The sequence below is a fragment of the Buteo buteo genome, chromosome 5 (genome assembly GCF_964188355.1).
Source record: "Buteo buteo chromosome 5, bButBut1.hap1.1, whole genome shotgun sequence".
NCBI lineage: Eukaryota > Metazoa > Chordata > Aves > Accipitriformes > Accipitridae > Buteo > Buteo buteo.
This window is the reverse complement of record NC_134175.1, coordinates 2,774,494-2,797,546: the sequence shown is the minus strand read 5'-3', so window position 1 is coordinate 2,797,546 and position 23,053 is coordinate 2,774,494. Positions and strand designations below refer to the sequence as shown.

The window sequence follows — 23,053 nt, the reverse complement described above, 5'->3', positions numbered from 1 at the left end:
AATTCAAGTGAAAGCACCAAAAACACAAAGACAACTTGGTTGCTTGCTAGTATCCTGCTTACAGCTGGACTCCTCCCACTTTCAGGGCATAAAGAACGGGAGTTCCTGCGTGTAAATAGCACACAATGATGGTATGAATTCTCTAGGTGAAGAAAATTACTCCTCTGTTTAAAGCTTCATGTGCTGGCTTTCTACTGCATTGAGCATTCTCATCTTTGAGGTCTTCTAACTGAAAACCATCAAAGAGTCTGATACACATAGTCAGATTTAAGTATGCAATATTGATGTGGTATCATTTTAGATTCCTACAAGTGCTTAAAATTAAGCACATCCTTTAATACTTCGCTAGAGTGCTAATATAATAATTATAGCGCACTACCTTTCAGTTACTTCCCGCTTCTATTTTCTGTGTAACAGATTATTCGTGATTCACTTCCCTGTGTACAAAAGTTTCAATGTGCAGTCCAGTAAAGAATCATTACATACAATCTTATTCATTTTACTGAAACATAATATTACAAACTCCAGGAAGACATTCATAGGTCTCAAGTGTTTTTAAAATAATTTTTAAATTTTTATTATTAAGTTTGCTCCCAGTATACCCCAAATTTTGCATTTGCCAGTCTTATTCCAATACTGGGTGTCTCCTTGAATAACCTTTTTCCTCTAGCATTGTATTTTCTCATCTATAATTTCTTTTGGCCTGTAAAGCCAAGGCTGCTCTTAGTTGTGAAGGAAGTAATTTAAAAACAAAGTTGTTGCTTTTATCAAATACTTTCTTCACGTTAGCTCATAGGAAGTTAAGGTATCTAAAAAAAGTGCTGCCTGTAGTTTCACCTCTTAACAGTAAGAAAATTATGTTCTTTGCTTAAAATTCAGTATAGAATTCTCAAAAGATTTTGAGATGCTGAAAGAAAGGAGAGATTAGATGCTTTATATAAATGCCAATAAAGATAGAAAGATATTGTGATATTTTGATTTTTGTCCACATAGAAAATTAAAGTTAAGAATAAACTACTGCAGGTCTGGGATGGAATTTCCAAAAATTACAGGGAGAAAAAGATAGCTCATTTCCGGCACCATTTCTCTTCCCTCCATTCACAATGTAACATTGTGTCATCAGTTTCTTAACTGAACTAGTTCAGTTATTTCCACTCTTAAGTTAAAGTTACAGTTCATGGTTAAGTAAATCCATTAAGATAATTTTGTATAAATGTCAGTGTAGTCTGGGAAGCTAAGGAATGAATCACTTTCTGGAAAGAGACTCTCCATTGGAAAAGGAAAAAAAGGAAAGAAATATAAATACCTCTTGCTAAATATTTTCATTAATGTTTATGCCCTCACACACTTCTATTACTGTTGTTTTACTGACTCTGAACAGACTTAAAAGTCACTTACGATGCATCTCTTGGCTGTACATTTCAGTGGAACAGAAAAAGAACCTGTCTGTGCCATAAACATGACTTCTCCTTCCAGAGTTTCATTTATCTAGGAAACAAACAAACAAAAAAAACCAACCATGTAATTTGCAAAGATTTAGCCTATGTAGTCTGATGAAAAATGCTTTCACTCATTCTTTGAGTAACATATTAAAAGGTATCTCTACAGATTCTACATTTCCACTTCAAAACAGTCTCTGGTAACTGGCTGGCTAACTTTAACTAGGCAGTATTATAAATCATTTTGTCTGAAGCAAGTTTCAAAACATACTCCAAGAATACTCAGTGACATGCATTCTTCAAAAACATGCACTTAGAATATGCCTTATTACAATTTAACAGAGCTTGAACATGCACACAGTTGTCCAAGTACAACAGTACCTTTTCTAGAAATGTAGTTTGTTTCCTTGCTAACAGTTAAGAAATTAAATTAATGATGTTTAATCAGACTAGTGGGTTATACTAGGATTCTCATCATTGTGTAACTTCGCACTCAGGTGCACTTACCATCGGCTTAAATGTTACCACTACTTCACAAGACATTCCAGCAGACATTTTGCCAGGTGGGTCAAAACTATGGAAATAATTAACATAAAACTCCAAATTAAAGCTATGCATGAAACATCCAGCTCCTATTCTGGTAACAATGGCAGGGTTTTTTTTTTCCCCCCACTTGGATTAATTACTTAGAAAAAGTCAGAATGAGTGACAGATTAATGAAAAGCTACAGAACCCTGCTGCAATGGTAAAACTACAAAGGACGATTCTTTATTGAGGCTTTACTCAGATAGTCTTAAAGTGCTTTTAAAAGACAAGAATTATTGCCTTCATGCTACAGACAAAGAAGCTGAGGCTCAATAATATCATCAAGAACAGGGTGGACCAATCGCCTATTCTAACAACTAGGCAGAAGTCTTCTCCCATTATCCATTTTGAGTGTTGCTCTGTAACACCTCCCCTGTCCAAACAGTAAACAAAAAGGGAAAATAAAGAAGGTAGCTGCAAATGATTAGAGAACGTGCTGCTTGCTGCAAACTGTATCAAAATTATCTTGAATAGAAACAGCCACTCATTTCAATGCCTCATTTCATGGTCTCTGTGATGCAAGTAAAACGCCCATCAGAAGACAAGAAATCTCACAGCTGCACTCTAAATGAAATTAAGGCACTACTGGAGACCTATTCTGCTGGACAGAAACAGAAAGGAAGCTAGACAAAATAGATAAATAAATGTTGTTAGCCATGGGAATACCTAGGCAAACTGGGCCATACTGAAATACAGAACATACATGCTAATCACAATTTTATCAAAACAAAATTAAAACCAAATAAAAGCAAGATGAAAAATTTTCAAAAAGAAAAAGGGCAACACTGTTCAGAATTCAGGAGCTTAAAATGTGAATAGGGAAATAAGCATCTGTATACTGACCTTCAGAACAGATCACTAGCAGTTTCTCCTGAGAAAGACTTTAAGTAATAGCTCTTTATTTCAAATGTTATCTTGATAAAATATTTATGATTTAGAGCATAGGCTGCCAAACACACAAACACACACAGAACCACTATGCTAAGAACACGCTTGCATTGCGTGGGGATGTAATAATGCTCATTTTAACCACTAAAACATAGCCTTTTACTAGCAAATATAGTGTCCATCACTGATAACAGTTCTCAAGCATTATGTCTATAACTATCTGTGCAAGTGATCTAGAGGACAGCTGATACCATGACAGCTTAGATGTACTCGGTATTTTCTAAATACTTGCTAAAACTATTTTTTTAACAAACAATTTATGTATGGTTCTACTTGAGAAGAGGCAAGCATTATCTGCAAGACCAGTGCCTACAAATCTGAACTGTGCTGTTCAAATTATTAGTAATATGACAACGGATAATAAGATTGATAGATTATTTTTGCTATCTATCTGGCAAATGTATAGGCAACCAATTTGAAAAAACTGAATTCATTCATCATACATTGAAAAATCATTGACTCATTCTATACATGATATTTGATGTTTAATTTGTATTTGGAGAGTACTCTGAAAGGCAATTATAACAAGGAAAGACTTAGGCCTTTCAGAAAGAGTTGTTTCATTTTTGGTCACAAATCAGAGGTGCTGATTTAAAATATGCAATTGTCCAACATATTAAGTGAGAAAAAAAAAATATCAGTCTTTGAGAGCAGGAAAAAACTCATTTTGTCAGAAGATTAGTAGCTTCAGGCTTTGTAATAGAAATTAAGCAGGTATTATAAGTGGGTCAAAATTAAATCCACATACCATAATTTCAAAACAAGCAAAAAACCACATTCATATTCAGCCAAGCACCAGAGTAAGTTTAAAAGCTTAAGTGCTCTGCTGTATCGTGGTCAATTATGCATCTCCATTAGTCTGTGACTAAAGTGCTAAACATCTTTACCAAGATCTTTTACGGCCGCTGGATTCAGATTTTATAGCTCTCAAGTGATTACATTCAGTCAAGAACTGCAGTATGTTCACATTCCAATGTACTTTTATAGGGACTAAGTGGACAAGGAATGGCTTAACTATGCACCATAATTTTTCTTATCAAGCTAGCTAGGAATTCCAAGTGCAATCTATCACTATGAAGTGGCAGTGGGTAGTGAGCTGTAAAAGGATCTCTGGAGTAGGAAATCAGTTACTGCAGTAATACAACTTGTTTATTTCACTGGGGTATGATTAAACACTCACAGAAATGGTTTCTTCAGGTCAGTCAGCCATAAGAGTCGAAACCTTAACTTTTTATGTTAGCCAAATGAATTTGCTCTGATGTCTGTTATTCGTCAATAAGCTTCACTTACACACAAACAAGAGCTTTAGCGTTTCTTCACTTTTAGGCTAAACTACAATCAATTTTTTTGTTTGTTTCACAGAGTTCCAAGTAAATATATTATTTTCTTGACTTAATTTTTTAGATAAAAGGCAAGTTGTGTAAAGTAGTATTTTATATTTCTAAAGGCTTGGAATATCTCCAGAGAAAGCTAGTCTCTGAATTATTCCTAAAAAGAAACAATTTGGGAATAGTTCTATTTGTTTATTTACAAACAGTCAAATAAAATTATCAATATAGTTAAACTGAGATTAACTTGCAATCTCTCCCAACTGGACAGAGTGTTTCATTATATAACCTGTCATCAGGATTATATGAATGGATTGATGGAAAGACCACAGGATTTCAATTTAAGTGCTCTTTGCTCTGAGATTTGATTCCTTTATTTCATCAGCGTCTTCACATTTAAACTTCAGCAGTAATCTGGAAATTAGTGTGAATTATGCTATGAAGGATGGCAGCTGGTGAAAGAGGTTTCCCTAGGCTTAAAGGCCCTTATCGTGGCCTAAAAAGAAGTTTGGGTCCTCTTTTACTTCTTTGTACCTACAAAGAGATCCTTTTCCCCTTTTTAAAAGGGTCTGACATTTTTGAAAAAAGCTTTCTACTTGTTCAGGGCTGACAGTTACCACAGGTCTACCTTGCTTTCCACAGATTAGGGACTGGTCCCTTGCTATCACCACTATAGAAACCAATGACATGCAGCTCAGGCTCAGTAAGCCTCTTACTCCTCAGCTCTGAAGCACAGTTCCTTTCCACATGGCCCAAGAATGGAATATAATAATTTAGATGTATTTACTGAAATCTACTTAATTTGCTACAGAATCTGGTTACATCTTCTGTTGCAGTACTAAGGTAAAACAAGCAACTATTCTACAGTTAATTTTACTTACCAAATACCGATGAAGTCCTTGAGCCACTCACTGACTCCCACTAGTCTGCAGAAGTTAACACTGTAGGATGCATTTATCAAAACTATCTTCTTTTTGTAGATTTGACCAACATCAAAATCCTTGGAATACCAAACATACCAGGTGGTGTGAATTACAGGAAGTAGCATTTACACATGTAAGGACGAAACTACTTTACCACAGCTGTGCTCACAGTCCCTACTGGGATCACAGGCCTGTGTGCAACGTATTGTATAATCCCATAAAGCATTGCCTTGCTCCAAACAAACCCTTTTAAAACATACAGCCTAGAAAGTCAGGAACTCATGCTTCACGGATGGGGCAACATTATCTGGGTTTGTGCACAGCTAACGCACCAAGCTGCTCTGTCTTTTCCTCCAGTGAATGTCAAAGACCTCATGTTGCATTCACGGTCTAATAGAGTTGTTAACAATTTAAGACTGCGTGTGGCAAAGACAATATAGATTTTTTTGAACACAGAGCTAGGTGCCACTGTCTTCCAATGGAGGTTTGCTGTTTCAGTGCAAGGCACAGGCTCCCAGCTCCTAATAAAACCAGAACGCCATGAAAGCTGTATACCTGGGCACATTCATTAACACACAGACAAGAAGAGTCCTGCAGGCTGACCGGCAGCAAGTTTCTCTGACACAGTTAGAAGACTTGTCTGATGTGCCACACTAGCAACCTTTTCAAGTACAGAGGAGAACTAGGCATACTGTTATGCTTTCTCACAGTACACTTGTTAATTAGAACACAGAGATAAACTGCAGCTCAATTTCCTCATGACCAGTACAATATGATGGTCACTTGCAAACTGAAATCTTAAATGGATTGTAGGCATGACTTCTTTAAGGACATTATTTTCTAGTAATAATGCATATACAAACAATACATAAGTAACAGTTAAGCTGCCTTCTAAAAGACAAGGAACACAGTTTACCGAGACATTTCATCATTTTCCCACCTTTCTGACAGTATTTAAATTCCCCTAAGTAAAGGAAGTATTTTATAATTTAGACTTAACTAGTAAAATTAAGTAGTTTATTTAAGCTAACTATAACTAACCTAAGAGACTGCTAGAAAAAAAGGTAAGTACAGTTTTAGGTTTGACTAGACCTATTAAAAACAAGGGTTGTTTTTTTTTTCCCAGTGCAACAGAATTTTGATCAAGACATTGGTATATACAAACAGTAGATACATACATCTTCTTTATAGATCCTATGCAGAATGGCCACTAACCTTGAAATGAATGCAACTTGGTTTACTATAGAAAGTACATCCCTTACGTTCATGACCAGACCCTATTTGCTTGTGAAAAATTCCAGTTTGGAGCTCCTCCTTTTTTTTCTCAAAGATTTCTTTTGTCACTACCCTTGTAGCCAGCTGCTTTGAATCCATTTCTTCTTCGGATATCTAATAAGGAACATCAGTAAAAACCACCGTGACTGTAAGTAAGTGTGATCACAGAATCCGTAGCTCAAAGTAAAAAAGTCTGCAAATGGAATCTTTTAGTATTTGGCCAGCCTTTGTCTGTTTCTCTCCAGATCAAACTCAGCCTCCCAACTTCTACATGAAGAATTTAATTTATTTTCAGCTGTCTGTTCTGTAGCTTATCATCATCCCACAGTATGACATAGTGGTTTTAATGGGAGTATTAGCTCTTCTGCACTTACAGAGTTTTTTCCCCACAACTTCTTAAACAAATACCCATTCAGAAAAAAGGCAGCTAACTGCACTGGAACATTTCAGTTATGGTGCAGTGCTTCTTTCATGCAAGTATATGAATATGTACTGACATTATTTCTTTTTGATTGATTGTAAAGTATGCTCTTAAAGGTCTTCTACATCTCAAAAAAGCAGTATATGCAAGTATACCTTGGAATAACATTTAAGATCTTAACTACACAATTCCACTCCCTAAGACTGTTATTATTTACTTCTGTTTAGAGTATAGAATACTATTACTTTGCTAGAAGATATGCTTTTCTTTGCCTAGTATGGTACAAAAAAAGTTGTTTCCACATAAAGGAAACTGTGTTGCCAACTCAACAGAAAGTCATGTTTAGTTTTTTTTTTTTTTAAACAAGTGAACATGATGTGATGTATGTCTTCACATATCTCTGAACTAAAATTGAAGTATTGTTTTCTCTTTAAAAGAACAAACACTACAAGAACACTGTCAAACAGCAATTACTCTGATGATATTCTCACATCTGAGTCTCTACATCTCCGTAATAAAGTCTGCATTTTAAATGCAAAATAAATAATTACTGGTTTTAAGCAAGGTTCCTAAAACAGCACTTGCCAGTGTCATTACTGCAGATATATATAATAACTAGAAAGGCAAATGAAACTTTTCTAATCCATTAAGATACTTTTATGGATACTGTCAAAATTTTGTGAAGGCTAATTTCACAATGGGTCAATTACAAAAGGATCTCATCCACTTTTTTTTTCTTTTCTATTTCTAATAATAGCTATCACAACATTTACCTTGTGCAAGTCACATTCCTGACTCCAAAGTCCCGGGAACTCTGGTTCTACTAGGGTGTCGTCCCTCCCTTTCTCATCTCCACCACTTTCACAGAGCACATCATGGGGTATTTTTTCAGAAATCTCTCCTAAAGAAGCAGTTCTCACACCAGCTGAGGAACAAGCTGTCGGAGAGCACCATGACTTTTGGGAAAGAACATAAGTTTTGAAGATACGGTTAAAAATTACTAGAGGACAGTTACTTCAACAGTTAACAGTTTCTGAGATCTTTTAACACAAAAATGACAGGTCTATAAAGCTGAGAGGCCAAAGATGACAACTTAGGTCGATCCATTCTTAAGACACTGATTACTGACAAAATCTTATGTTAAAAGCATCTATATGATGTTAACGGTATACTATAGGAGGCTAGAAACTAGTCCTCAGACATGAGAATACTGACTGTAGTTTCTGAATATTTTGTGTATCACGTCATAAGCAAGGACTTTGTTGTTTTGTTGTAGTATGTCTACTTCTACCAAACACTTCTCCCCCACCCCTTTTCTTTTAAATACCTAAAGATTGCATGAAGCCACTAGTTTCATCAGGGAGTTCAATTCACTCCATCTCCATTTTCCAGGCCAGTACTCCCTGGAATACTGCACAGATGAAAAAAAAACATCCAGGACGCTGGAGAAAACCACTGTCTCCTTTCTAGTACAGTGGAAACATTTCTCCTGTGCTGACAAACTGACCTGAATCCTTACTCAGGGATGAAGGTAATTAAACAGGAAGTGAGGGTACTTTGCGTGGTTTTTGATGCCCGTTGCAATTCATGTGTTTCAAAATTCACCTCTTCTTACAAATGCCCTTAAACCCCTGCCCTCCCCCACCAAACAGGACAATGTCTTTATTCATACAAGCACCAACACTCAAGAAAAAGGAGACTAAGTCATTAAGAGATCTAATGGAGAAGTTACTCCCCACTCGTTCTGTACTGTCTGCTATTTGGTTGTAGCCTGTGCTATTCACAGGCCAAAGAATTCACTGTCCTGCACCTTTGACAAAAAATAAAGACAGGTGATTCTTAGGCCTTTGTTCACCTGTGATATTGCTCCAGCTGAACGTTTCCAGGTCTTCTCAATATATTGCCATGTTTTCATTCTCCACCGTAAAGAATCCTCAAGTTTACCACCACCCTTAATTGCCTTAGTACAGGACTGACTTTTTTTCTGCTTGTGAAGAGAAGCTTTTTCTTGCAAAATTTGAGATACAATCTCAATTTTTCTTGATTTTTGCAGTTCTCTAAAAGCTCTGTAATACAATGTTGTAAGAAATATTAAACCAACCCTTGTTTGCTAATAATATTAACTACAGTCCAGTTTCTTCTGAGCCTTTAAGCTAAACCATAAGTCTTTAAGTTGGGTGCAGTGGTAATTTGTGTCAAGACACCAGGCAATTCAGAGGCTATTTATACATTTTTGCGGACTAAATATACTCAATTACAGTGTTTTAGAAGTTGAGGAGTTGACAAAGCATACCAGTCACTACTACTGAAAACAAAGTTTTAAAATAATTTTCCTAACCCATAGTTCGCTATTTAAAGAAAACTGCCTATCTGAAATCCAGTGGATTTAATAAAAGGGAGGAAGAATGGTTAAAGGTAAGGATGCAAGTACTGAACTTGGAAGATATGAACTCAAAGCTACTACAAATTCCATGACACACTGTGGGTAATGTGACAAAAGTGACAGTAGATAATTTAATCTCAGTTTTAATAGCAGCAATTTAATACACAATTTTCTGCAACAAATATTACCCACACTAATGACGGCTTTTAATACAGACTTTCACCTCTTCAACTAATCCATATAAATAATTACTGATTCTAAATAAGGGCAAAGAATATATCACCTCTCATTTAAATACAGGCTACTCCTACTGAAGCACTTTAAGTAGCTTTAAGCTTAAGCCACTGCAAGCACATTGCCTCATGATGCCCCATTACAGGAGATAAATGGCATTGTATTTATAACACATTTTTGGAAAATCATGGTACAAAGAAGTTAATCATGGTTACAATGACACAGGAATGCTATACCTAGTGCTATATGCCCCAGGTATAAAGCCATCCTCTGCCCCTATGATCAGTTCTTGTCTTTATGAATCTTTTTATAGGTGATATATAAATCAATGACATAATGGCTTTAATGACTGAAGAGCTATGTTCTTTTGCAGATAATTCAGAAGTATATATTCAGCCTGAAATATACTCAGAGAAAACAGAATATCCCTTCACAGAAAAGGAGAAAGGCAGCCCTGGGAGAAATAACTAAGCAGTTCTTCAGCAGATTAGCAGGATGGCAGCTGAAATTAGAAAAGAACTGCTGTGAGGAACATGACACAACTAACGTTAAGACTAACAAACTGTGATCTCCCTTGGCCTGCAAAGGGAAACAGGGAAAGGGAGAAAGCAAGCAAGGTGAAAAGGATTAAAAACTTAGATTCGGGTATTTCCAGCAGACCTCTACGAACTGATATGATTATTTTATTAACATGATTTTTAGAACATATTTAGGGATAGCAGAAGTGCTGTTATGCAGCTGTCAAGACTGAAGCTGTATTTAATCAAAACTTAAGACTTACTGAACTTTTACTTTCTAAATCTCTAACATTTGCTACAGGTTACTGCCCTTGTAGCAGAGCCAGCGTGCAGAAACACGTACCTCAGCCACCCTGTTTGGTATCTTAGCTCAAATTCATCTTCATATGTGGTTAAAAAAAATAATTAAGCTTTGGACTGGAGCAGATGAGATACAGGCACATTCCTATCAACTTTGCTACAAAGGCAGAGGAGTAACTTCAATCAAAAAAAAGCACAAAGGAGAGTACCTTGCTTCTGCACCTTACTGCAGTGTAATCTTCCAGAGATTGTCTCTAAAAGCCTAAGAGAGCTATTCAATCTTTATAGGGAGAGTGTTCAGGAGAGGCAGAAGTACAGTTGCTTCAGGCATCCAGTTTAGGTTCACTGAATTTCCCTCCTGGAGTAGTTCATCTTCTTTGCACTACTCATAGAACATGGGCTCCTAACTTTGGCTCTCTGAATAATACAGCTAAGCTAGAAGTTCAAGTCACTTTAAACAGACTATACAAATATCACAAATACAGAGTATAAGAATGAGTTCACTCCCTTGAGACAGCATCACAGATGTTATGTTTTCAGAATCTGATTCAGAGCTCCAATATATTCCTGCATGAGCACCAGTAAGCAGCTGAGGGTTTAACAAAGATATGAATACTTACTGTTTCTCTTTTTCATGCTCTATCAGTCGTTTATGGAGAAAAATTTCCTTGGCAACATTGCCTCCTTCTGCTAGGATAGCTTCCCTCATTTTCATCTCCTGCTTCTTTGCCTCAAAGGCCATTGCTTTGTTCCAAACCTGGAGAGTTTGGAGTTTTTCCTATGAAGCCATACAAACCAGTTACATATTTGATTCACATATTAAAGAATATAAAACAGAGAATCTAGTGTTGGTCCCCTTATCTAAGTATAAATTTGTGGTAGATTTCTCTGAAGCAGAACTTACTGTTTTTAATATACATAGTAGTCATGGTGTGCTGACATGCAGAAAGCTCTGAATAGGTCAGGGCTACTTCTTTACCCTTCTAGCCTTCCCTTGAAATGCTACTCAATGAAGCAATGTGAAAAGATACAGTTCTAACCAAATCAATATTAAATTAAGATCATTCCCTCAGATTCTACAGAACATCAGTAGAAGAGCAAAGTAGCATAGCTCAGAAATTCTTAATTTACATTACTTAATTTCTTAGGTAACCGTTTTTCTTCCATGTTTTCTCCATATGAAGTATTTCTGCATTGGGATCCAAATAACTGGAAATGCTTCTGACTGAGTTTTCAGAGAACTTACTTGTAGTATGCATTATTTTCAAGAGGGCTACCCTACCAGAACAACTAACTTGTTGACAGAATAAACTCCATCAGTAGATGTGTCAAAATCTGCCCATGCAAATCTAACACCATTACTCCTATAGTTACATTCTCCCTGGTTTCAAGAGATTTGGTCAGTGGTCTGACAGCATCACACAACAATTCTGCAATGAAAGCTGAAATTACTTGCATTAAAACCTAGCAGTCTAACAAGTTAATTTCTTCATTCCCCATCTAAGCCACAGCAGCAGTACCCTATTGGAAGTTATGCTGTTTTTCAGGGAAAGCACAGCTTGTATCCTTCTCTCCATATGCTCTTGAGTTTTCGCTTCTTCCTTTGCATTTTTTTCATGAATTCTGTAAGCAAAGTAAAATCTTTCAGGCTCATATCCTGGAAAGCTTTTAGTATTAGAATGTTTAACCTGACAAGTAGTAATTGTCAATGTCACCAAACATTCTTCCTGTAAGCCTCTGTGTTTACTATGATACTGGGTGTGGGTAAAGTGGAACAGTTGGAAGACTCTTCTATATATGGTACCACTCAAGTTACAAGTGCCAACAGGCTTTCAACTAGTTTGTTCAACAACTTTTTTTTTTTTAATTTTGAATATGAAGAATGTGTTCCACATTATGACATATGTTTAGTTGCTAAAATAAAGTAAGAATTCAGGTGTTGCTCATATAACCAATATCTAAACAATTACGTAGTGAACTTTATATGAGCCAACCACTTGTACCCACACTAAAAATAAACCCTAGAAACTCTAAAAGCTAGAAATATGTAGGCACGAATCAAGCCTGAGACTATTCCAGCTAATATAATAGTAAACTAGAAAAAAAATCAGTAAGATCAATATATTTGATCCATTACTCAGAGGAAAGAAAAAATAAATCTATTTATTTGTTTTTTCTTATTATAAGTTTGCACATGCCATCTAATGAAAAATAAACACAGAAACAGTACAATTATTTCAATCATTTTTTCATTTAAGTCCTAATATACAAGTAAGTAAATGTTCGCAGTTTCTTTAGTAGCAATATAAATCAACACTACAGTAATTATATAAATATAAACCTATGAAGAGAACATTTAATTTACCATCAACCAGAAAAGAACAGGAGCACAAAGAAATGGCCTATCAACCAATTTTACCAGACAACAAGAAAGCTTTTTTACCACATTTCAGAGGGAATATAGAATGGCAAAGTGCAAGTTTCAAACCTGAAATTTAGTTATACTACTTCAGCTAATGACACCCACATATATAATAAAATGTTTCAAATCATTATTAGTGCCTACAAGTAATCAGACCCCTCCGCATCTCATCAAAAAGACAGTCCCTTCAGCTACAGGGAACCTGAAGACCACACTAGGACAGTAAGTGGATTTTGCTCTTTCCAGGTCCTTCTGTGCCATGTAAGATTTGAATGCTTCACAGCACTGGTACTGTGGCAGAAGATTTCCAAGGTAACAGAAGACACACCTAGCAGAAAAATGATTATTTTTCAAAGACTAAAGGGTAAAGTATTGTACACCAGAGAATATACAACGATAGAAAAAGAGTGAACAATAACCTTGCTATGCTTTTTCTCAGGAAGCAGACTGCTTTTTCATGGTTCCTTTTAGCATCTTCCAGTATTTTTTTATGCCTTTCTTCATATTCTTTCTGTGATTCCTCCTCTTTTCTACAAAACACAGGCAAACCAACAGTTGCAGCAGGACTAAGGAAACCTTGATTCCAACACAATGACATCTAAGGGTGGGGTTGGGGAGTTTATTAATATGTGCTGAAGTGAGGACATTCGTCTCCACCCACCACCCTCCCCTCCGCCCTAGTCTCTTGTTTTCACAAAACCTATAGACAAATTGATAAACTAGCATCTGCTTTCTGTCCAAGAAATCTCGATAAACTTGATCGTAAATTCAGAAGGTCCTGGTGGCCAACAACAATGCAGACACACGCAGTTAGTCTCATCTAATAAACTCCATTTCCTTAGACAAAAAGCATTCACAGTTTTTGTATTTAGCAAGTTCATTTTCATAGATCAGAGACCTTTACCTGAGTAACTGCAAGACTTTGGGCAATTCCTTTAATTCCATTTCATCATAAAATATTCCTGAAGCAACAAAACTCAGCTAAGAAACACAATACCACTAGTATTTGAATTAGCTAATCTTCTCAACACCTGAAACAGTGAATTGGCTAAAAATAATATGCAGAAAGGAAGCAGAGTCTGACTTATAGGCGCTTACTTTTCTCTAGACCGACGATTTTCTTCCGCTTGCAGTGCTGCTATTTTTTCCTTCCAAATCCGCACTTCTGCTCGTTCTTGGTATTGCATCTCTAGCTCCTCCTGATCTTTTTTAAGTTGTTCAAGGAGGATTTCATATTTTCCCTGCTCAGTTTCTATCTGCCACATCTCAAGCCTTTAAAAGCAAAGTATGAGCTGTTTTCACTGAAATACTGACATTATTTCACTTACTTAAGGCTATCGAGTAGGTAAGGCTCTATGGTGAAAATGAAAATCTAGCCATGTTTTGTTTTATTTTTTTAAAATATATTGTAAATCATATCCTGTTACTGACATAGGTATTGTACCTTTCAGACTTAAGGCTCATATCTAGTAGTGTATCTCATTTTAAAGACATTAAAAATACTGGTTTTAAAAAGAAAGTTAAAAAAATAAAGCTCAAGCTTCTGTTTCTCAAATTCATGTTTGCCCAGAAGAAAATACGAAAACCAAGAAAAATTAGAAAAACAGCTTTTTCTTCAACAGTAAATAACATCAGGGAGAAACCATAGCTTTTATTCTTCTGTGCTTTGCTGAAAGAATTTAGATATGATAGGGATACATATAAACAGATTAATATAGTGATTGCTAATCACACAATAAATGAGTCAAGCATTTCAAAGCTCTTATACAACACTGCAGCAGAACATACGGTATTCTGGTTAACCACTTGGTTAATCACATCTATAAAGTCATGCTTGTGTTCTTCCTTTGATGTAGTGGCATTAGTAGTTGTACCTCTGTTGCCAAAATGTAAGCACACTCGCCCGTTGCCCTCTGCAAAAGACAGTTTTATTCTGTCTTATATAAATAAATAATTTAGTATGTGTGAACAATTACAAGCAGCAATGTTAGCTTAGCATAAAAATACACAGTACCCCTACAATGTCTCCATCATCCTCAATTTCAATCTTTTCCTTCATGCCCTATAAAAAACACTGAGAGGCATAAATTAGAAGTATTTATGCTTATTCAGAGATCAGTATCACAGACAGGTTTACTTTAGTTCAGCTTATTTTCCATTTACAATGAGACCTGTTTAGGTGCACAACTTATACCACAGCAACCAATTTCCTAAGCAATGAACTGTTCAGGCTAAAAGTTGCTCTCAAGATCTTTTGCCTTGTAATCAGCCTCACATGACCGCAAATGTAGTTCAGTATTTACAAGCAACTTCTGTAGTGATTGACTTTTGAATTCATTAAACAGCATATGAAGAACTTAATAAAGATTGACTCCCATCACACTGTTTTCTCATTCCCTCACTTACATGTTTTCTTTTAGTGTCAAACCAATTTTCAACTCAAAATCCTTCTCTTTCTCCAGTTCAGTGCACAGTCGTCTGTGCATTGCCTGAAGGCGGGACAAGGCTGCGCTGTTAACATTAAAAAGAAACGATCAGGAAGAAATTGGAACTAATAAAGATTTAAAAAAATCCCCCCCCCCAATCAGCAACAATGAAAAATAGCTTTGAGGCTGAGATTTACGTATTAGAAATCCACTGATTTATGCAGTCTCTTATTTCGCCTTCTAAGTCTCCATTCTTCATTCAAAGGTATAGGTTTCTTTCAACTATTATACATTGGTTGAAATTTACAGAGGAGTATTTATTTCAAAAGCACAGACCAGTGGCTTAATGCAACTATTCATTTCTCAAGCTGATAAAAGTAGTAATTATTAACAAAAATAAGTTTAGGCAAACCTAGAGAATGTAGACTGATTTTGCTTTTAAAAAGGCATTACAATATTCCATGTACTTTGCCTAGAATGGCAGGGTTGCCACACAGTTGTTTATTATCCTTGGTCTTCTTCACCCAGGAAAACTAGCAGACAGCAAACTACAGAATCAACACACAGTGAACTGGCAATATTCAACATAAACTCCCTTCCTCAAAATGAAAATTGGAAATGATCTTCTACCTGCAGTTACTACTCTAACTTCAAAATTTTTGTACTGGGCATCAGTAACGCTAATGGTAGCTAGTATTTTCTTTATTGCTAAGACATGATACCTTCGAGCTTCATAAACCAGAAATTTATCAAGTCTTCTTACTCCACCATTTATTTGCTAAATATAATAGATTGTGAGCATTGCTATTCTTCTGCAAATATAGACCCCCAAATTTGACCCATCATAAGCATAAGAACTTCTACAATGCTTTTCTGTCTTTGTTGACTTCTGTTACTAGAACTGTCTCTTTGAGATCCTGAACAGGGAGTACTAGCACCCATCACAGGAGTCTCAGTAGCATTCAACCCATCATTTTTTGTTAAAGCAGCTATTCCAGTTTGGCAGCTAACCTACCTTTATCATTCTATCATTCATCGATATACTAACTTGAAGATTAACACAGGTCATAAAATGCAGCTGTGAAGTTTGTTCACAATACACTGGTTCCTGGTACACAAGCCACCCACTTCTTTCTATTTAAACCAAATGTGAAGAGTACAGTAAATTGCCTCCCACTTTATAGCAGAAGTGTTTCAGAACAGCTCCTGTGTGCAGAACTACTCCCGAAAGGCATTCGTACATTTCACAACATAAAACAAAAAAAGAAGTGGCATATATATACATAAATCCCGATTGTAATAGTCACCAGAAGCAAAACCACGACCTCTAAAACTGCCATAGCACATTGGTGTTGGTTCATCATACTCTATAGAAGTGATGGAGACCCTGATAAACATAATTGACAGTAATGGGCTAGGCTGATTTAATAACATGTTGTTGTTATATTTTAAAATATATGCCTCTTTCCTATCCATTCCTAAGTTTCCACCTCTTTCTGCACTGGTTTACCTAACAGAGTATTACCTCTAGACCAGAAAGCAGAGAGATCAATGATTCCCAAGCCAATGCACCATTATCCTTCATTTCAAAAGGAGGAATTATTGCTAAAAATGTCAGTCAGAAAGTGACTGCAGATTAGCGTTCACTAGCATGGGAATGAACACATTGCTCTGCTCTCTAGCTGAAAGTGCAATACCCTTATATCAGAATAGCCTTCCAAGCTAATGCAGTTACATCTTAACCTGAGAATGGCTACGGGTTTCATCACTGATCTATTGATATCTTTAATATACATGCTTAAAAATTCTATCAACTGTTCAACAATAGGAAGAGATGAAAGCAGGAAAGTTTAATCTCATTAATTACACACAGATAAACATAATGGATGCCTGTAATCTTTGGTACCCAGAAACACTCTCTACCTACACATTACCAGCCTCCTCCTCTTTCTCTATTTCAGTGTCTACACAATCCAGCTGCTTTGCTAGCATCTTGATCCGCAGTTGACAGGTACTCAGCTTGTCTCTGCAAGAAACAAACAGATTATTTATATTTTATAAGATCTTTACTCTTTCCGAAGAAACTCTTCCTTCTGGGAGCAAGATTCACAGCTAGGATTTCCTTCCTTCTCCCAACTCCCCACCACCATCCCACTTTTCCTTTAAGATCTTACTATGATGTTCTTCGGAAGCCCTTATTAATTTCAAACATTTTCTCCAAAAATCCAGAAAAATGTAACAAAAATTTATTTTGACTTCATCCATAGTTCAGATATATAAAAAATGACAACAGCATAAATGACATCTTTTTATATTAGCCTTCTTCAGCTATATTTGCTTGTAAAGAATATCTCTGTGACCTTAACATAGCAAAACACTCATAGCAGGTGCTTCTCTTAAAGTATGTAACTTCACTGATTCTAATCTACCATTTCCATTATAGTTAGGAAAATGTTTACAACAAATTTTCCACTTGATGTTTCCAACTGACTGTTGAACCAGCAGGATTGTGTAGACATCACTGAAAGGAATTAGGATCTAATTCTCCCAGACCGAACACCTCTTCTTTCACATTGATTATTGTATTTCATTTTTTCAAGTATGTAATTAATTTTTATCCTTGATTCTTTACAAGGGTTTGGTCATATATTGGATATGTTATATTAAAACAAGTGTTTACATCAAGTAACTTTCATGAAAAAATTCTATGAACTGTAATATTTATAACAGATACAGTATCACAGTATTTGATGGCGATTTATGCTGATTGATTATGTTCGCTTAAACACTAACCTTACTTTTTGGACTGCAAGTTCCTTTTCTTTGGCTCTGTCATTGAGCTCTTTTAGGTTCCTCTGTAAGGTTAATATGCAAACTCTATCTGTATACTTCACAGCCTGAACATTATTAACATCACTCAAATAGTGTTCCAAGGTTTCCCTTTGAATTGAAACACACGATTAACAATGAAAACATAATAAGGAATAGAAAAGTTATGTGAACTTTGTACATCATGCACTTATACATTTGTGGGTTAATTGTTTTCCATTTTATTCTAGCCGAACTGTTACAAATATGACCAGTATAAATAAGGAAGAAAAAAAAAAGAACATAATCTGTACAAGAAGTTTACATGCATGCATTTAAGCCAAGATTTTTAGACTTGGATATCTGATGTTGAATATTTATACCCACATTTAATGCATTAATTGTATGTCTTGGTTTTCAAATGCCTGTGGCTCCTCTTGATTATACCTGGGCTTCGCAAATTCTAGTTTTCCCAAACAATCGTTTAAAACTTCAAAGGGAACATTCTAAACTACTTTAAAACATATTATATACAGCTGATAAGTTGGTGGAGTGAGCTAATCTCTTTTATCATTTTGGTCTGCTTAAACTTATAGCAAGAAGAGGTCTGAAGGTTTGGGTGGTTGGGGTTTTTTTAAATCATTTTGGTGTATTTTGAGTTTCTCCGTTGATAATGGTAACACTGTTAACATTTACTGGTAGTAGGCATATGTGCTATGCAGCTTCCCACATACATATACTAATAAACATTATTTGAGCTTTTCATCATGCCTTATAACCCTATGCCAGGTCATTCCAGGGAAGAAAATAACAGTCTTGTCAAAGGTAAGCCAAACTGTGCATCGATCTTTGTGAACAGAGCAGCAACTACTTAAGGGCACATTCAAACCACTAAATTCCTTTTCATGTATGACCTCTGTTACATGGAAATTTATTTCTTCAGGAGAATAAACCCGCTGTACCACCTACTTGTAAAACCAGTGTAGTACTAATCTATCATCATACCAATTCTGTGCTAACTGACTTTACACAGCGGTACAAAGCTCTGTATATATTAAAAAACTTACAATCCAACACTGATATTCTTCAGCATACAAACTTATCTTTTTCCAACAGCTCCTGAACTTCTACAAGTACAGAGGGATATGAACACAACACTATATATTAACACGAAGAGCTGGCTGGGTTTTACAAGAAACGTAAATTGGTTAGTGTAACGCTCCTTTGAGGAGAGCAATTAGCCCACATCAGTGTGGTGCAATCGTTGTGTTCCATGTACATACTTACAATTACTTCAGATTAAAAAGTGCCCAGAGCCTGTCTTTATCTTACTCAGCATATTGTTTTAACAGTAGGAACCAATTTATTTTTTGTGGAAAGGTCTATATTGCCTACGACTAATTTGACAAAAAGATGCATAGTTGAATTAACCAAACCTTCTCTTGAAAAGGTAAGTTAACTCTACAAAGGAAATTACTGTTAGAACTGGTAATAAGTTATTTACATGCTAGAATCATATTTGTCGCCAACTCCTTCAGAAGTGTCCTTGTTGCCCATCTCGCCACCACCAGCCAACTCTTCTTCAAGCTTGTATTCTAACAGATATTAAAACAGCAATTTAATAAAGAGACTTTGAACTTTAAAATGCAAAGCCCTAGTATACTTGCTGTCAAGTCAAAACATGGAGAATCAGAGATGACATTTTATAGCATTACTGTAGCGTATATAAAAAAAATTCATATGGCAAAACACACAGGACTACTATCGTACACCTGCAAACCAAACCAGGAGAGTGCTCTCTGCCTTCATTACGGAAGCCTCACCAACAATCCAATGTATGTGGAAAAAAACCCAAACAAGAACAGGGAAGGGGGTAGGCTAATGTATTGACAGGTTTTGGCCAACAGTCTAATATGTTTATCTTGCATTACCTTATCCTAATGCACTGTTAAGATACAAATTTTTTTTAAGTATTTATGTATCAAGAAAATTACAATGAAAGAATACCCTAAGAACTCCTTTTAACATAAAGATCAGTATTCAGCTCTACACCATACATGTTAATCTGTAAAATAGTAGATACGTTGCCTCACGTACTATACTGAAATCTACTTCTGGACACAATTAGAGAAACTGGCTGCCTATTAAGAGGTATCTGGTGCCAGTTTAGATGTCTTAGGGTATCCAGTATCTTCATAGAGTTAAATCTGTGGAAGACCTATATCATTCTGGAGCCAGATGAGAGAGTCCAGAGCACTTCAAGGGGCACTAGATGCCAAAATATGCGCAACTGAATCAAGTCCATACAGTCAAATATTAGATTTTTACCATCAATAACTCTGAATCAAAATGCCTGACAGAGGTAAGAAGTAGAGAATTTACTGCTACAGAAACAATGGGTTAGATTTGGATTAGTTACAGCAGTGTAGCGTAACATTACAAAACACCTACTGGAATCATTGCATCTACGTGGAATGTCATCCAACCCTACAGCTGTACTGTTCTCATCTACAACATCAGAAGACACCTTAATGTTAGTTTTTTGTGAGTTACCAAAACAATTCATCATTTCCACCTTCCCAGTGTTCCTCCAAATTAGAGCACTGTCCAGCTTTGTCTTCTTTTTCTTCCTCTTCCAGAAATGGTAAAATAGATGTTTGCTCTTCTTCCTTACTATAACTGATCTCATTATCTTCCATACCGATAGTTCTTTCAAAACAACCAGGCTAAGAAAGAGAAAAGCGCATGGTTTACATATATAATGTTCAAGAACTTGCAATAGTTGACTATTGTGAATAGTTGAACTTGCAAATGGTGACTATATCTTGAGATGAATTAATAGCATTCAGTAAATACTCAATGCATGTGAAAAGATTGGATACAATCACAGACCTTTGTACTAATCACACATTTTGAGTATCAACTTCGATAAATCTCTCATAGAAAAGACACTGCCATTTTTAATTTATTTTTTTTAATAACAGTTCAATAATAAAACAAACCTTCTGAATGTATTTTATACACTTAGGCAACCACTTTACTCAGAATGATTAGGGAACAACTCCAACAAACACTACTTGTTCTTGCGTGTTATGCAGTTCTCCAAGGTTAAGTAAACTGTTCTCAAATGTTGATACAATTTATTAGAATACAGTAAATTGTATATGTCATCTAGAATGAGTTATTACCACATGGTTGGGCATTTCATCAATATCTGACTCAAAGACTTGTACATATGATCATATGATTAATTTTAATGAATGTGGTGGCTTGGCTTTGGGTTCATTTATGTAAATCCTTTCGCATAACTCTAAAACATAAACTAGAAGAGAGTAGCTATTTTCTCTAGTTAAGGAACAGAGAAAATACACCATGGAATTTGAAATATGGAACAGACCAACTAAATGATAAGAACTACCTTCACACCAACACAGAATTCCTACACGCGGCTATGGCTGATTTAAGGATGATAGTGGCACTAAAAAGCAACACAAACATAAATGAACTGCCAATGCACCAGTAGTAGCCCAAATACTTTTTGCTAAGCCACTGCACTGTCAGGTAGCGCAACTCCCAATGCAACAGAGCTTTGGTAAATTAGGCCAAAATCTACAGTATGGTAGAAGGCCCAAAGGCCTTCCCTAAGGAAGATGCAAGGCAGGCAGCGAAAGCCACATTGCTTCCACGACCTAGAACGCCACATAGCACCTGAACCTCACCTCCTCAAAACACCATCTCGACCTCGGCTTCCCGCCACATCCCAGCAATACCACACACAACTCCACGCTACGGGGCACCACCCTGCAAACTGCCAGAAGCCCACCCGGGGGCCGGCAACACCTCCGTCACCGGAACGCCTCTCTGCTAGCAGCCGCTCACGGGTCAGCCCGCCGAGCGACCCGGGACCGGGACCGGGACCGGGACCAGCCCACCGGCCCACAGCGGTGGCCCCCGCGCGGGGCCGAGGAGACGAAACGCCGTCGCGGGGACCACGACACCTGCCTGCCTCCCTCCCGCCCGCCGAGGCGGGCAGGACAGGGCCGGGCAGGGCTGGGGGACCGTTCCCGGGACCCCCACCCACCGTCCGGCCGCGGAGAAGCGCCCCACAGGCCGCGGAGAAGCGCCCCACAGGCAGCGGCCCAGCCCGCCGCCAAACCGCTCCCTCTCTCCGCGTCTGCACCCGGCAGCCGTTAGATCTGCTGCCACGGCAACGGAGCAAACCACCGCGAAGGGCGCGGCAGGGGCGCCGCAGAGAGCCCGCCTCCTGTCCGGGTTCCCCACAGCCGCTGAAGCAGGGCGGAGGTGCTTGCGAGGCTCCCTCTGCCCCCCCCCCTCTGCCCGGCGGGGTGGTGCGTGCCGGGGCGGTCGGCGGGAGCGGCCCGCCCGCAGGCCGTGGCCTACATTGGGAAATGGCGAATCACTGTAGGGTGAGCGAATTCCTGGTTCTAAATTCTCCCTTCTAAATTTGCACCCTTGTAAGCACGCAGAATTACAAGATGTAGGGCGGATATTCACGGGTTTATTCAAGCCAATGAATTACAAAGATTTGAACCAGCTGAGCGGTTGATCAGTTTTTGTTTGGTTCCCCCCCCCGCTTGACAATTATTTTATTTTTAGTAGTGTAGGTTGAAATATGAACTACTATGAAACACAACGTCTTTCCGGCTTTGATTGGCAAGGCTTTTTAATACATTTTTGTGAGCTTTTGACACGCTCTCTAATATATAAGGGGATGACTGATTCTTCAAAAATACGGCGGCATTAACGCTTCCATCGCATTAATGTGAATAATTGCAGAGGCGGGAGTACTCATGACCCCTGTTTAGCCTGACTTGGTCATCTAGTTGGGGTGATTGCAGGTAACTGAAATGGGAGAAATTGTCAGTGAACTCTCAGCTTAGTATTTGTTCTACATACATTTATAAATTTTAGCAAGTTGGTGGCACTATGATTGAAAAAAATCTTTTTGGTGAATTCACGTGACCTTCTGCAATGCAGAAAACATATGGATTTGAGGTTGGAGCACGGACATTTTAGAGCACT

At 37.2% G+C, this 23,053-nt stretch overlaps 2 protein-coding genes across 2 annotated transcripts in view; one reads left to right on the top strand and one right to left on the bottom strand.

Annotated features, from left to right (window-relative positions):
- CFAP74 (cilia and flagella associated protein 74) overlaps positions 1 to 22,194 on the bottom strand; it is a 50,604-nt gene extending 28,410 nt beyond the window's left edge. Inside the window, exons 1-16 of the mRNA XM_075027193.1 lie at positions 22,092 to 22,194; positions 20,586 to 20,736; positions 19,515 to 19,605; positions 17,996 to 18,142; positions 17,130 to 17,228; positions 15,183 to 15,287; positions 13,875 to 14,048; positions 13,196 to 13,306; positions 11,875 to 11,977; positions 10,975 to 11,132; positions 8,775 to 8,985; positions 7,693 to 7,875; positions 6,439 to 6,612; positions 5,182 to 5,300; positions 1,947 to 2,013; positions 1,399 to 1,488 (exon numbers count right to left, since the gene is read on the bottom strand). Of these exons, the coding sequence (XP_074883294.1) occupies positions 1,399 to 1,488; positions 1,947 to 2,013; positions 5,182 to 5,300; positions 6,439 to 6,612; positions 7,693 to 7,875; positions 8,775 to 8,985; positions 10,975 to 11,132; positions 11,875 to 11,977; positions 13,196 to 13,306; positions 13,875 to 14,048; positions 15,183 to 15,287; positions 17,130 to 17,228; positions 17,996 to 18,142; positions 19,515 to 19,605; positions 20,586 to 20,709 (1,956 nt within the window). The 5' untranslated portion in view covers positions 20,710 to 20,736; positions 22,092 to 22,194. The remainder of the gene's footprint in view (positions 1 to 1,398; positions 1,489 to 1,946; positions 2,014 to 5,181; positions 5,301 to 6,438; positions 6,613 to 7,692; positions 7,876 to 8,774; positions 8,986 to 10,974; positions 11,133 to 11,874; positions 11,978 to 13,195; positions 13,307 to 13,874; positions 14,049 to 15,182; positions 15,288 to 17,129; positions 17,229 to 17,995; positions 18,143 to 19,514; positions 19,606 to 20,585; positions 20,737 to 22,091) is intronic.
- The window catches only part of GABRD (gamma-aminobutyric acid type A receptor subunit delta), a 113,686-nt gene that overhangs the window by 64,154 nt on the left and 26,479 nt on the right, over positions 1 to 23,053 (top strand). The gene's annotated exons all lie outside the window — the stretch shown is intronic.